The sequence below is a fragment of the Perissodus microlepis genome, chromosome 15 (assembly GCF_051167445.1).
Source record: "Perissodus microlepis isolate ML-2025 ecotype Zambia chromosome 15, ASM5116744v1, whole genome shotgun sequence".
NCBI lineage: Eukaryota > Metazoa > Chordata > Actinopteri > Cichliformes > Cichlidae > Perissodus > Perissodus microlepis.
Window position 1 is genome coordinate 21,081,430 of NC_140475.1, and position 15,033 is coordinate 21,096,462.

The 15,033-nt window shown below is 35.7% G+C and overlaps 2 protein-coding genes across 2 annotated transcripts in view; one reads left to right on the plus strand and one right to left on the minus strand.

Moving 5' to 3' along the window:
* The window catches only part of LOC146372126 (uncharacterized), a 30,077-nt gene extending 16,394 nt beyond the window's left edge, over positions 1–13,683 (plus strand). The window contains exons 8-31 of the mRNA XM_084952714.1: positions 698–901; positions 983–1,045; positions 2,256–2,294; positions 2,571–2,630; positions 2,719–2,787; positions 2,901–2,936; positions 3,049–3,096; positions 3,244–3,297; positions 3,398–3,445; positions 3,543–3,827; positions 4,230–4,277; positions 4,365–4,403; positions 4,585–4,617; positions 4,791–4,838; positions 4,929–4,979; positions 5,080–5,127; positions 5,289–5,336; positions 5,443–5,487; positions 5,640–5,750; positions 5,833–5,868; positions 7,311–7,355; positions 7,450–7,476; positions 10,594–10,638; positions 11,116–13,683. Coding sequence (XP_084808840.1) covers positions 698–901; positions 983–1,045; positions 2,256–2,294; positions 2,571–2,630; positions 2,719–2,787; positions 2,901–2,936; positions 3,049–3,096; positions 3,244–3,297; positions 3,398–3,445; positions 3,543–3,827; positions 4,230–4,277; positions 4,365–4,403; positions 4,585–4,617; positions 4,791–4,838; positions 4,929–4,979; positions 5,080–5,127; positions 5,289–5,336; positions 5,443–5,487; positions 5,640–5,750; positions 5,833–5,868; positions 7,311–7,355; positions 7,450–7,476; positions 10,594–10,638; positions 11,116–11,267 — 1,682 coding nt within the window. The 3' untranslated portion in view covers positions 11,268–13,683. The remainder of the gene's footprint in view (positions 1–697; positions 902–982; positions 1,046–2,255; positions 2,295–2,570; positions 2,631–2,718; positions 2,788–2,900; positions 2,937–3,048; positions 3,097–3,243; positions 3,298–3,397; positions 3,446–3,542; positions 3,828–4,229; positions 4,278–4,364; positions 4,404–4,584; positions 4,618–4,790; positions 4,839–4,928; positions 4,980–5,079; positions 5,128–5,288; positions 5,337–5,442; positions 5,488–5,639; positions 5,751–5,832; positions 5,869–7,310; positions 7,356–7,449; positions 7,477–10,593; positions 10,639–11,115) is intronic.
* LOC146372127 (clavesin-2) overlaps positions 25–15,033 on the minus strand; it is a 66,982-nt gene continuing 51,973 nt past the window's right edge. Inside the window, exon 6 of the transcript XR_014802702.1 lies at positions 25–772. The gene's annotated coding sequence lies outside the window, so the exon portion shown is untranslated. The remainder of the gene's footprint in view (positions 773–15,033) is intronic.

Below are 15,033 nucleotides of genomic sequence, written 5' to 3' on the forward strand. Positions count from 1 at the left end.
GAAGGCAACACTAATAATAATAATTTAAAAAGGTAGCATCTTATTAAAGGAGATGCAAATAAGACATATAATAAGCAGCAACAACATATTTATTAAAGAGTGGGCAGTATGTCATGTGTGACTGTGAAATCTGTGACTTCGCACTGCCACCTACAGGTCAGTCAAACTTAGAGAAACATATCAGATAAACTGGATTCAAAAGCATCAAAGCTATGTGTGTCATATTGAGGTTATATGGCCAGTAAATTTCTAAGAAGTTTTGTTCATTCATTTTTCAAATTCTTTTGCAATTATCTCTACAAATATTGTTAATAGTATACCTTTTGTAGGCAGTAAAAAGCATCTATTTTATTTAAATGTTTTACAGTTGTACATTTATTTCTGCCCTAAGCAGGCAACACTATCAGTGCTTGTCCACCTTAAAAAATATGCAAGAGTGGAAGATTGAGAGGCCAATTTACAGCTTACCAAAAACACTGAAATGTCATTGGAATCTCTGTAGAAGGTGGTAAGTTTAAATTGACTGTAGCTTATTTTATTTCATCACACATATTGTTCCTGAAAGTCAAGAGTCTATCCTGCTCAAATTTCTTTAATTGCTTTGTTGCCCTTAACAGAGTAGAAAACCTCAAATCCTTTCGTTTTTTTCTTGTTGTGTGACATGATTCTACGATAGAGCCACTTTCTGCTTTTACAGGCACCACCCGGCCTGCAGCTCCGGAGGAGAAGGATGACGGCAAAGATGAAGAGCCAATTTCCAAACCTGAGAAATCTGTAGATGAACAAGAAGACAAGAAAGAGGAGTATGATGAAGACGAAGATGAGGATGAGAAAGCATCGGTGGATGTGATCAAACCTGTTCCTGGACCAGAGGAGGCAGCGCCAAAGACAGAACCCACAGGTCAGAACCTGAGGAGAATTATAAATGCTTTGTCATATTTGTTTGTCAGGGTAACATTAATTTTATGCTTTGTGATTCCAGTGTGTCCCTGTATGCACTCTGCAAAGGCCAAAGAGTCTCCCACTAAGGCTGTTAAGGCAAAAGGTCTGTGATTGTTTCATAATGTCTGCTGTACATTTTTCTTATAACACAGTGTCAGTGAAAGACTGTGTGGTTGAATTTAAAGTACTGTGTTTTTTTTTTAAAGTACCTAAGGTTTTTAAGTGAAATAAATGATGAAGTGTATTTCATATAAAAGACGTTATTTTAATGAGGTGGAAACTGTATTATCTAATAACAGTATATGGCAATAGATTAAAAAAAACCCTTGTGAGAAAACATTTAGCACATGTTTTATCTTATGCGATTACATTGTATCTATACTTCTTTTATTTTCCTACACGCAGCAATTGTATTGATCATTTGTGCAAGTTTTAATTCATTCAGTAATTTGACAAAAAAACAAATTGAGTTTTCTAACTTTCTAACTGTTTCAGATGCATACAGAATCAAAACTATGATTTTTTTTTTAGTATTTTTTAGTCTTAAAAGCAGAAAAAATCCCATGTATCATTTCAGTTTTCATATTCAACACACGTGAAACGCTTGTTTTTTTTCTGAGGATTTATAGATCATATTGCATCATAATGCACCATCACTGTTCTCCACAAGATAAAAACTAAATATGTTCTTTGTGCAAGCTGTAGTTAAATTTTAATGTAAAGATGGTGCAACAGAGAGAATGTAGAATATGTGATGGTGCTCATAAGAAACTGGGTGTAACTTGGAACCCAAACATGTTTAACATTTAGATCATGTATTTAAGTCTCTGTGTATCAACCAAGTGGATTGTTTTTTTTTTTAAAGCCTTGTGTGACACAGAAAATAAAAATGCAACTCAATGTAAAACTTAAAAGTGATCTCATATGAGATTTGAGCTGGAGTCTCTTTGTTTTTCTTACCTCACAGTCAGGTTCATTATTAAAAACAACTCTACTGTATAAATAATACATTATTTAGATGGAGGGTGTGATGATAATATCGCATCTTATTGCATTGTGTCATATAAACAATACAAAAAAAGCATTTTAATAAAGGGTAGACATTATACTCATTTTTGTTTGATTCTTCCACTTTAATCAACATTTTTAAACTGTAGTTTATAAATGCTGATTATGCTGGAACATAAACCTGTACTAGATATGCAGATATGCATCATGTTGTGTGCTGCATGCAGTGTCATAAGTACGTGACTCTTCACAAGCCTCTGTGTTCCTCTTCCAGTTTGTAGCTTTAGCTTTGTTTATATTTTCAGATGCTCCCAAGAGAGTTTCTGCTGTGAGAAGGAGAAAAGGTAATGGTAAAAAAACAAATAAAAAGTTCCTATTTAAGATATACTCACTGACGTTACCTGCAAAACTCCCAAGAGACAAAGTTTAAGTCATTATTATGTTTCACAGTAACCTCCCATAAGCTCTACAGGGGAATAATTCAGGGAACAATATTATCTCACCCTGTAAAATTAGAATAATTTGCATCACTTGGATATGAAGTTGTAACTTTAATTAAGCTTTTTGATTCAGAGATAATTTATCAATTTGCTTTTTTTATCCCTTATGTTCATTTTCAGATCGGGAAACTGTGAGGACTGTAAAGACTCTAAAGACAGCTGAAAAGCCCAAAAAGACAGGTATCACTGATTGTTATTTTTATATGAATTTGATCTTTAAAATGATGCGCTTATTATTGTTTGTTATTTTTTGTCATGTCGTAATCAGCTCTTCCCAGAATGGTCGGGCTGCCTCCGAAAATCGCAAAGATCCGAAGATTTCCTCCTTTTCTGAAAGGTACTAAGATTTAATACACACATAAACTGGTCTCAATGTTAATCAGGAGAGAATTACTTTTTCACATATACGTTATGAATTTAAATATTTGTACCTTTTTCAATTCTAAAAAGCCAAGAAAGTAGATAAACCCAAGGCTTCCAAAACAAGTAAGCAATTACTTCCCCACAAATATGTCACATTCATGATCACTGTATTACAAAAGTAAAGCAAATTATGTTAGTGTATTTTTTTTTTTAATGTGACCTTGTTTATTCACAGAGACAAAGACCAAAAAGCAAGAACAGGTCACAGACTCTGGACAAGAAGGTATAAAACATTCATATTTTTCTCCTGATTTAAAAGAACATTTATACCAAAATATAAAAATAAGAATATGACTTTGTTTGTGTATTATTCCAGTAATTCCAGTTTTGGATTATATAAATAATGCAAATGTGCACTGATGTTTTGCAGTTGGGCCTTGTAGACCTGCACCAGTTTATTGCCCGTCCCCACCTGGATGGTATGGTAAGCACAAGGATCTCCACAGTGCACTGAAATGTTGTCATATAGGCTGAATTAAAGACTTTACTGTGCACCAGCTTAAAGTTGGCTTTTTATCTTGCAGTTCATCACATAGTCACAGACAATCCTTACCCTCCTCCTACCATGTCAGGTATTTACTTTTTGGTACTGTTTGCAGTCACAGTTAAATCTCCGTTGCTTAATGACTTCTGCTGTAAGGTTAAAGGCGTATTTGTTTTTGTTTTCAGCTCCCTCTGCTCCTGTACTGACCGCCCACCCTGTCCATCCCGGAGCCCCACAGACACAGGGCATTTATCAGCAACAGCCTCCGCCAGCACCAATGCATCCACTGTACGCACAGTATCAACCATATCAGCCACCACTTCAGCCTGTGATGCCGCCTCCACCAGATCCAGTTCAGCCACTCCAGCCTGTACAGCCAGAAGCTGCAGAAGAAGAAGAAAAAGCTCCTGCCCAACCTGAGGTCCTGACTCCAGCTGTTGAAGCTGAGCCTGCTGAAGCACCGGTTCAAGGTGAGAAGGATATGTCTATTTATTTTCTTTCTTCTTTTGAAATGGTTGTTTCTTGTTCTTGTTTTCTTGTTCTTTCTTGTTTTCAAGGTATTCATTTAAAAATATTTAAATATACAGATTTTTTTCTACTCACCTTCCACAGGTTTGGGAGGAAAATCACAAAACTCTGATCAAATAAATCAATGAGGCTTAAAAATATAGTGCAACTAATTAAACAGAGTTGTTGATAAGTAAATATTTGAATAAGGTGTGATAAATAAGCGAATACATAAAAGCATAAATACATTTCACTTGAAAAAAAACCCCACACTATCCTGAAAATCTTAAATTTTTCTGTGAAACTTTAATATAATTCAAATTATGCTACAAAGTAAATAAACCTACAACTGTTTCCCCTTTAAGAACCAGAGGCTGCTGAGAAGGACGTGATTGCTGTCTCCACAAAGAAAGGTACAAACTAAGAAGTTAAACTCTTGTGGAAAGTTGTGTTTATCACAATTACATCAGTGATAGTAATTAATGTCTTGTCATTTTCAGCAAAAACAACAACAACAAAGGCTGCTGATTCAGACAAAGGTACTGTAGCGCTCTCCACATCCACTAAACACTTAATTTGCCAGCTAACTAGAATATTCACTGTAACAAATGACAGCTGCAGCACATAACAGTGATGTACAATGGCACTGTGTGCTATATGAATGCATTAATTAAAGAAAATTAACTTGGCATGGGCATTTCACTGCAATTATCCCCTCAGAGCCAGGAGCAGCCAAAGGGAAAACAAAGAAAGGTAATTCATGTATACAGCTGGATAATTTGGTGTTTCCACTGGTACACACTTCACATTGTTAGAAGTGATACACACAGTAATTATAGCTGTGCTTTGTTGTAAATATTCATATATATTTAAACCTTTTTCCAAGATACGGATACCATAAATTCATGTATTTTTTTCAATACTAGACGCTGCTGTTTTGAAAGACAAAACCAAAGAAGACACTGCAAAGAAAGGTGATCTGGTATCTATGGATCTATACTTTCTAATGCATTTTGATTGTGATTTAAAAGTGTAATGTTCTTATTATGTGTTTGTTACTTCAGTGGCAGCTGCTAAAAAAGAGAAAATCAGAATTCATGCAGGGGCAAAAAAAGGTAAAATATCCTTTATTGTTGTTATTAAGACATATAAATGATGAAAATTAAACATTATATATTTAATTCTGTTGTATTTTGTTCCAATTTGTTTGCATAGATCCATCTGCAAAACATAAAACTAAAAGTGCTGCAGCTCCTAAGAAAGGTAAACATGATTAGACGTTAGGATCTCGTCAAATTTGTAATATTTAAAAAAATGAAATGCAGTCCAACACATTTCTCTTTCATGTGAAGTAGAAGTTAATAGTTGACTGAGAAAACAAATTATTCAGGCTGCTAATCATGAGTTTTTCCTCATTACGTTAGAGCCTGCGGCTGAACGACAGAAGAGGAAATCAGCCTCTGAAAAGACAGGTGACGGCACTCACTGACATTCATTAATCTGCATAAAGCCAATCATAATTCATGTCACTGACATGAAAGATGATTGGGAAATAATTGTTTCTGCTCCCCTCAAAAGCGGCACCTATCAGGAGCAAAGTGAAGGCATCGACAGCAAAGACAGGTAAAAGTCAGACCATGCATGGGTTCACGAAAATTAGATTTTCTTCTCGGTTGAAGATCTGTTTTTAATCATCAACTTTAGCCCAGTTACCCCTGCATTATAATTTCTGTTTATTAAGATGATTTGGTTCGGTTCAAATTCATATCAAACAGATCCAGAACCACGTCCACAGCCACTCAGACTGAGACCGAGACTTGACATTGGCAGGAGGGCAAATGTAACCTCTGAGGCCCACGAGGAGAAACCTGCCAGATCTGAACCAGGTCTGTGTTTCTTTCATGAGGGCCCCAAAATATCTAGCTTTCCTAAAACTTGTAGTTCTTTACTATTTTTTTGTTTTTGTAGCCAAGACAAGATCAAAATTATTGGCAGCAAAGAAAAGTAAGTTTATATTTTAATGTGGCAATAATTTTCCCCAAAGCTTAGCCTATTTACAGCATGCTAGCAGCACTTTGAGACTGCACAATAGTCCTTTTAACCCATTAGTATGCTAACATGCCAGTAGTGACCAGGTGTCCCACTTGTGGGACCGCGCAACATTTCTATCCCTTCTCCCTCTCTCCCAAATTTAAATTAATTTTCAATACTCAACATTACAGGTCAGATTTACTACACCGCCAACTCCGATCTCCAGATGTAGACTTCACAACTGTCTAAAATATGATTGTTATTTCTTGGAGTACGATATTAGTACTGCACTGTGCCAGTGTCCTAATGCTAGTTCATAATCTGCCTGAATGACAAAACACATTGTGTATATTCAGCTAAGACTAGATTATTTATCATTATTAGAGTTACAGTTATTTAGTCACAGAATAAAGAACTGGGCAAACTTGTTTTTCTGATAGAAAAAATACATTATTTTTAGTTTATGTTTATGAATAAAAAAAATAATGTAATTGTCTTGAGATGATTGGTGCTTGTATTTTGTGCTCTAAATAACATTCAGTTGAACTGATAATCTAAAAGAGACAGCTCTCAGAAACAAATATGTCTACCTTGTGCTTTTCCTGAAGCATTTCCAAAATTAGTGGGAAAGTTAGGGCTTTGACCTTTTGGTTTCACAAAACTGTTGGTTTCACAAAAACAGTGGATTTGAAAAGCCAGCAGGCTTCATCTTTTAGTCTCTGGAGACCACTGAGATACATACAAAAATCCTTGAAGTAGCCCTCAGCTGTTTCAAGCCATCTTTGTTACCTTGTTAAAAACAGGAAAATCTAACAAGCTGTCTTTCTTGCCTTTACTTTCAGCTCTGTAAAAGTTGTGTTCTTTAAATTTGAACCACAAAGTCTTATAGCCAGTCTGAATGTATACCCTTTTGATAAATTGGAAGGCAAATTAACTATGGTGGAATTCATGCCGAGAGTAAAACACCTCTGAAAAATGTCTTTTAATTAGAGGATGGAAATGAAGAATTTCCAAACTGCAGTCATGCCTCATTCTGAAAGAGTCTAATGTTCACATTCACTGTTAGTATTCACATCCATCCATGTTTCTCAGAAGCTAAACTGATCAAGTGAAACACAGGAAGAGAAGGTGCAAGCGTATATGTTTGTACCCTTGTAAAACCATCTACAGCAAATTAGATGTGTTTGAAACATACTCATGTTCTCTGCTGGCATTTTTCAGGGAAAATCGCCCCTTTCTGAGATGCAGATTATGTGAATAAAATGGGCTGTTTTATGCATGATAAAGTTCTAATTAGAGACATGTCAAGCTGTATTACACCGAGAAGGGAATAATATTGCAAGAATATTGAATTTACACCACAATTACAGAGAGTTATTTGGCAGGCTGTAATAGGGCTGTCTCTCCTCTCACAGGCCAAGCAGAGAAGGCTGAAAAGAAATCTGTCAAAGAGACTCAAGGTATGGCTTTAGAGCAGAATTAGAAGTGAATCTAATGAGTGCTGTGTATATTTCACAAGGCTCAGCTGCTCCTTTCTCCACTTGCAAATTTTAGAAAAAGAGAAACAAGCATCAAAAACTGGTAAGTACTCGAGCATGAAAGTTTTCTATATGCACAGTAAATAATCTCCAGTCACCATAGAGAGTATTGACACTTATTCGAATTATTTGTGTTTCCAGAAGTTTAATTTCAATGGAGTGTGCTTCATTCAAGAGGCTTTATCAGTGCTGCTGATTAGAGACTTAAACATTCCTGGTTCTCTTTTGGTTACTGATACGACCTCTGAGCTAGTAAGGTATCTGACATCAGTAACATTTCCTGGTAGTCAGTATTGGGATACATTTAAGGTTAACTTGTTAGAATCCAGTTTTATTTCAAGTAAAAAAAAGTCATCTGTTATGTTACAGCATTAGTGGGAATTAAGACTTTTGAGTTCTTTAGAATTAATTTTTGGTTTTAGTTTATCATATTGTTCAGAGGGGCCGAGCCTACCTACTGAGTTGATATGGACAACTCAATAGTCCATATCAACAATGTATTAAGCAACACGCTTGTTAATTTCCCTCACACTGACAGTTTTTGGTAAAATCTAGACACTGTGGTTTTGGAGCTGTAGCATCGACACCATTGTCCTCCTCATCAGCCGTACTTACCTTGCTGTGCTTGTTCTAAATGTGAAGCTGCGCTCTTTCAAAGCTGGCAGATAGTTATCATCATCTAGGCAAAAAATAATATGAATACTTCTGCAATGTAAACACCCTCCTCTCTGTCATCTTGCTTGTCAATCTGACTGAATGCATCAGGGATTTTGCTTTCTCTTCTCGCAAGGAAGAGGCAGACATGGCTACATGTCAGGGGTTGGAGACAATAAAATAATGCAGACAAAAATAAAAGACTAGAAAAATGCTTTCTACTATCAAAGCATTTTGTTCTTCAGTATACTTTTGAAATTCTGGGTAAAAGGAGCAGGAGTGTATTTCAATCTCAATTCCTTGTTTTACTATATGCATGTTTTTTCCCTCATACAATGATACCTGAAACATGTTGCCATATCTGGCAGAATGAGTTTAGATTGCTAATTTTATTGTTGGCAGCAAAGATTGTTGGGAGCTGTTTTGCATCATGCAGCCATGATAATGTTCAGGAGGGTGATAGAAATTAGAATAAGCTGTCCCTTCACAAAAAGAGTCTGTACATCAGCACACGCACTCACACAATCCTGATCAATAGCTAAATCGACAAATGTATAAATTAACTCTCAGAATTGTTTTCCTCATAATGCCTTTAAATTTAAGTTCCCAGCATCAGTGTAAGCTACAGTTAGCTGAACTGATAAAGCTTCTTGAATTACTGGATAAACATTTTGAAGTATTACAAAGAAACACAGTGGTGTTATGAATCGTTTTGTTTTCTGTCATTCATGTTGTGTATCATATGCTTGTTGTCAATAGAAAATGAGAAAACAGCTTCCTGTAAGGCCTGAGGTATTCTGTAAATTTTCACCATCTTTCCAATGGATAATTCAGTATGAAAGGACGATGGCTTTAATGACATTAGGATCACAAGTGATTAGAATTTAATGAGATGAGCTGATTGGGACAAGATTACAAGCCTTTTGAGCCGCCTTGAATTATTGAAAGAGATTATGGCCTTTGATGAATATGGCAACAATTTTATACTTAGCTGGATTGATTAAATCCGTGAACCAAAACCCATTAAATTGGGTTATTAGTGTTCCGTTCCCATTGAATCATCCAGTGGATTACAAACACTCCCCCACTGCCCTGTTTAACTTCACACTTTGCTACCATCTGACACAACAGTGCCTGTTTCTTCAGGTGTGATGAAAAATAGTTTGGTTTCTTTGGTTCAGACTGAAGTTCAGAGGTTTACTTTGATTTTGGTTTCTTTATTTCACTTAAAAGAAGCAAACCAGAATCGTTTTATACAGACAATACTAGCCAGTATTTGTGTTGTATGGTTTGTTTTATGCATGACTGAATTCCAAAAGAAATCAACCTCTTTTGGAGGATTGAATTTCATTTGATTTAAGTTACTTATATTTTATTTAGCAGGTAAATGCACGTACACACTGTTACGTTTAAGTTAAATATAACTATACAACTTAACAAAGTCATGATACTCTAATGCAAACATCAACTAACAGTAAAGCAAGAAGAAAAACAACCTTATAAATAGCAATTAAAGCAACAACATGAGTAAACAAAATGTGAGTTAAATATCCTTCCTGGTGTTCATAGACTTGCCTTTGCCAAATGTTTTTATTTCTGTGAACTGTGTCTCTGAATGGTGACTTTCACGTCACATTTCACCAACAAGTCTGTAAGTTCTGTGGTTCACTATGAACTAGATACAATGTTGATAGACGTGTTTACTGTGTAGCTTGCTGCAATTCATTCTTATTATAGGGTGTTAAATGCTGTTAATGGTCCCCTTTTAGAGAGCTACAACTCTGATGTGCGTCAGCCAATAAACTTTGGTTTCCGTCACATTTGTTTTTTAGTTGATGATTTACTTACTCTTCAGTCACTTTTTTATTTTGCTTTGTTTGAGTCACTAAACTCCTTTTGGTTAGGTTTATGAAAAGCCTCATCACAAAATTAAACCTGCACATGCTGCATATCTAGTTACATGTAACACCAAAGGGTGCTTTACAATTACCCATCGATGGCTATTCAGGTGACAGACTAGTCTCTCGATAGATTATGGAGAGGCCAGTGGTTTGTTGCGGACAGCAGTGTTTGGTATCCTGGGAATGAGAAGGTGCTTTCCCTTTACAACACTCAGCAGCAACAAGGCTACTCTTTGTTGAGCACCACTCTTGAGGCGTGTTATTTCAACACCTGATGAGTGGCTTTTATTAGGTTTAAACAATTATGCAGGGTGATGTGGTTGTTGCAGAAAAATTACATTTAAATGTATTTTTATTTGCAAATGACAAGTGGCGACAAGTGGTCACTTTTCCAACTAAATTTTAATTTTAGTTTGACTTTAACAAGAGACTGAAGCAGCAGAAACAAGCAAAAGAACATCACTGTGTTTAAAGAGTGAAACCCAGCCTGTCTTTTATCCTTTCTCTTTTTTCATGCATGTAGAAACTTATCCTCTGTTTTCTTTCTCTCTCAGTGTGAAACACAATCTCATATTCTCATTAAGTTTTATTTTTATTGCATGCAGAAGATCCCAAGAAAGAAGAAAATATTACAGAAAAGAAGAAACCTGGTAAGACTTGGTGAAATTTATTCAGGTTCTTATTTCATTGACAGTGGCCGATATTAATATTTGTATATGGAGAAGGATATAGGTGGGTGTGGGTGTTTCTAATCAAGACGGCTAAGGCTGTGTTCAAACCCACTGTGAAGTGAATTTGTGCATCACATCAGTGGGTTTTTTTGGACCATTTTGTAACCCAGAAATGTTAACGCCTTAGCGCTAACGCCAGAACTGCTTCCTCTTAAACAAAAACAGATTTTAGGAGTTTACTAGTTAGTCTTTTTTTGGTTCTGTCCCTATATAAGAGTGAACTTAAATCATATAGCGCCCACGAACAGTGATGACAGCTTGGCCTCTATTTCTGGTCTGGAAACTTTGCTTTATGTGTGGTTTGAACACACCATGTAATCGTATAAATGCACAGTACAAATCTATCCACAGATCTTATTGTAAGCAACCTCTTTCCATCTCATCTTGTCTTCACAGGGCAGAGATTCTTTCAGTGCATTTATGTCCCTGGCAAAAATGCCCAGTACCCTTTACGACCTTTCACTCCAGCCATGTCCCCCACCATGATGTCTCCTGCACTCAGAGCCATGTTGGAGCAGCAGAGAGCAGCCAGGGCGTCTGGGCAGTAGGACCACCTGAAGCCTCTCTTTATATCTGACAGCACTGCATCTTTCCATCCAGCAGGGGGAGGTGTTTGAATCTGTGCTAGCTTTACATTAAGAGGATGATCACAGAGAGAGAAAAAAAGTGGACAGACTTACCTTGTCTTTAATTTATTGAAATATTCTTTTAGTGGTTGAGCTCCTGGGGTTGCTGTTAATATTGCCCATTTTACCCTCTGCTTATGCTGCTCTACTATGTCTATGTTCAGTAAGAAAAATGCCATCTTGTGAATATTCTTTTAATTATAAATAGTATTTATAATGTACATAATGCATGTTTTTAATTTAGAATGGGATAAATGGGTCACAACTTAGGATGTATTATAAAAAGCTGACTTTTGTGTTGCTTTCTCTATGATGCCCGTTATCAGATTTAACAGTAATTTATTTAATTTAAGGCAGTTTAGTTTATATCCAAGCAAACACTTATACTCTATTAAGACAAGCTTTTATTGTCTTAAACAGCTTTGAATGGTTTATTTTCAAAGTCTAAGATTATTTGCAACAGGAAAATATATTACATTGAATTGTTATATGTTAATGGTATCAAACCCATGCAAATACATTTCACAAAATAAGATTTATTTGAACAATATTTTTTCCAGTTTTCTATATAAATAACTGTATTTTCAGTTGCTGTAACCATGCCCCGTGTTTGTTTCTGCTGCTTTGCTGCATCTGCAATAGAACAGAATCCAAATGTTGGAGGGTCAAATCTCAGGAGCTCCCACATTGATCCGAGCAGCATCCCTGTCACTGAACATCCATCAGCCTCATCAATCGTAGACGCATGCTGTGATTGATGGACACATATTTCTTGACATATTAAGAACACATCTAGCATGAAACTGCTGGCCATTTACCTTTCACTGCTAATGTTTTTTTTTGTTTGTTTGTTTTTGTAGAGGTTCATTTCAATATGTTACATGCCACATTTTAACTTTAACTGACTCCAATCAAAGTGGTGTATTGGAGATACTAGGGTAACCAGAAATGGCATAGTAGATGAATAAAATATAGAAGAATCTGAAAAAATAGATATTTGCTAACATTCAAGAGGCACTGAAAAGATTTGTATATCTCTATGAATACAAACTCAATAATGCAATGCAGTCTCATTGCACATACCGAAGCTCCAAAATTAAATTTGGATCCAATTAAGAAACATATTTAAATGAAACATATAGCTAAGTAAGAAAAAGGGGATATAATTTAAAAAAAAACATTTTCTTGTGTATATACAATAATTATTAAATAGTCTAGGTTCTCTGTGTAACTTGAAGCAGCTTATGTGGGACTATGGGCTTCCCGGTGGTGGTTTATTGGCCATAAAGGAAATGAGTATGCAGCAAAATGTTTTTGTGGCGCCTCATTAGGTGTAATAAATTCAGAAAACCTCTTTTTGATTTGTTTTTCTTTTAAAGCCAAAGATTGCAATGCTGTGCTTTTATCTTAAAAATGAAGTGCAATACCTGGATAGTAAATGTCTTGTAATTATGTGTTTTATCACAGATGACCTCTAATTACTTACAAGTATCAGCTCCTTTAACTCATCGTGTTCAGAGGCAGGGACAACTTTGATGTGACCAACTCATGAGACACTGTGATGTCTGCTACACTGAATGAATGTCATTTGTGTTAATCATCAGCTTATTTATTAAGTCTGATCTTGTCATATTTCTTTTTACCTCAGTCATTCATAGCTCTGGTTTTGTGCCTTATAGCAACATGGCTGCCTTGTTGACGCCGCCAAACTGTTGCTGAGCATCACCAGTGATTGCTGTTGCCGTCTTACTGAATGAAAACTTGATGCAAAGAACCAAAAAAGGTGTTTTTACGCTGGGCTTAATCCTGGGATATGACCCACCCTTGCCCATATTGTGGTGTCACATTCACCTTTTAACAGAGTGAGTTCCTAAAGACAGACAAATCTACTAGTTTTTAATAGCTAGTTCATGTTTTAAAAATGCTTTTGACATATTGTTGCATTTTTACCATATTATGACCGTGTGGATTGAGCTACATCAATTATTAAAAAGGGTTTTTTTTGAGGTATGGCAGTGAAGTGGGGCTCAACCAGAGGTTCTTGAACTTATGAGGGCCAGGGACCTCTTAGAGGGGTGAAAGTTTTCGAACGTTCCCCTCATAATCCACATTTAAAGCAGTTAAGATGCTTTGATCTTTGTGTTACTTGTTGTCATGGACTGATTCAGATATTTCCCTATGCTAGCTTGCTAGCTTGCTAGTCATCTAGCTAATATGCCAAACTATGCAGCAGAACATTTCTGCTGTCCTTGAGTGTAGTTACAGAGTTTCTACCAAAATGACTCAATGCACCATATTGATATCAGACTCTCTATTAACCCAAAGAAAACCTTGGGGACTCAATATATATTCATACTTTTTTAAACTGTGAAATTGTTACCTTTCATTAAAATGCACTTTTAATGATGCGGCACAGATTATACAATTTAATGCAAATTATTTTCAGACCCCTTGGCTATGAGATATCAACCGCAGGGCCGACTCACCATTGTACCTACTATTCCTAACTGTATTGTAACTTTTTCTTTTTTTTAAAAGCCTTAAACTGTATTTGGCGACATTGAATTTAGAGGTGAGTTTAGAGAAAGTTACTTGAAAACTTCTGTTTAAATTTTGCAAACTAAAAAGAGTCATACTTCAGTTTTATAACATAATTATAATATTTTTTTGTTCTTTTTTAAGAGTTAGTTCTAAATAAAGTGATGTTTACTGATATGAACTGAAAATTTTCATCACTTGTTTTGCCAATAATTTGTTGCCAAAGATTGCACAGTGGCCATTTTGACTAAAACTAGTGTGTTGCAACATTAAGGAAGGACCTGCCCCTTTTAGGTGAAAGTCCATAATTCTGGTTTCTGGACTTTTTGTTTGTTTTTATTTAGTTTATTTCATTTCATTTTTCTTTATTCCTGAGTTTAACAGAACATTGAATGTAAGGTTTTTTGTAAACTCTCATTTTATAAACAAGTCTGAAGTGAAGTGTATCCCTGAGGTTTCAGTATTACCCTCCAGGGGTGAGGTCAAGCAGTCCTGAAGTGGTAAGGAAGCCTAATGAGATCTGACATTATGTACTGCTGCAACTGACTGTAGGTGTTGTAAGTGTTAGTTGGAGTAAGTTATTACCTTAAAATGTGGTTTTTACTGGTGTTTTGATTAATCATATTCCAGAAGGGCATTTCAGCAGTAGTCTGCTTGTGCCTCAGTGTTCTGAAGGTCATCAAAACATATAAAATGAACAGTAATTACAGCATAAACTGTGGCTATGTGCTGTAATTATGTTTTAAAGTGTTATTAACTGTAATTTAACGTGAGCTAAATTGTGATCTCATACAAGAAAACAAACCAGAAGGAACACACAAAAACATCAGGGCTCTATCTAATGTAACTCCAGGTTCTTCATACATATTCATGTGAGCCTACAGGTGTAAGGCTGAGTTCAACTTGACTACTCTACATCCCTGATTATGTTTTAAGTACATGCGTTTGGATGATGTTGTTAAAAGCAAGTGATCTGCTTGATCTTATGCATGTTTTTTTTTCTGAAAAGCTGTAGTGCAACACTTACACTTTTGCTTCACTGTATTTCACTATGATGTGTTGCTGTCATATTTGTCTTTCATTCTTTTATTGGTTTGTAGTTATCTGAAACCACAGACAATCTGCGATCTCCAAGCAGAATAAAAAATAG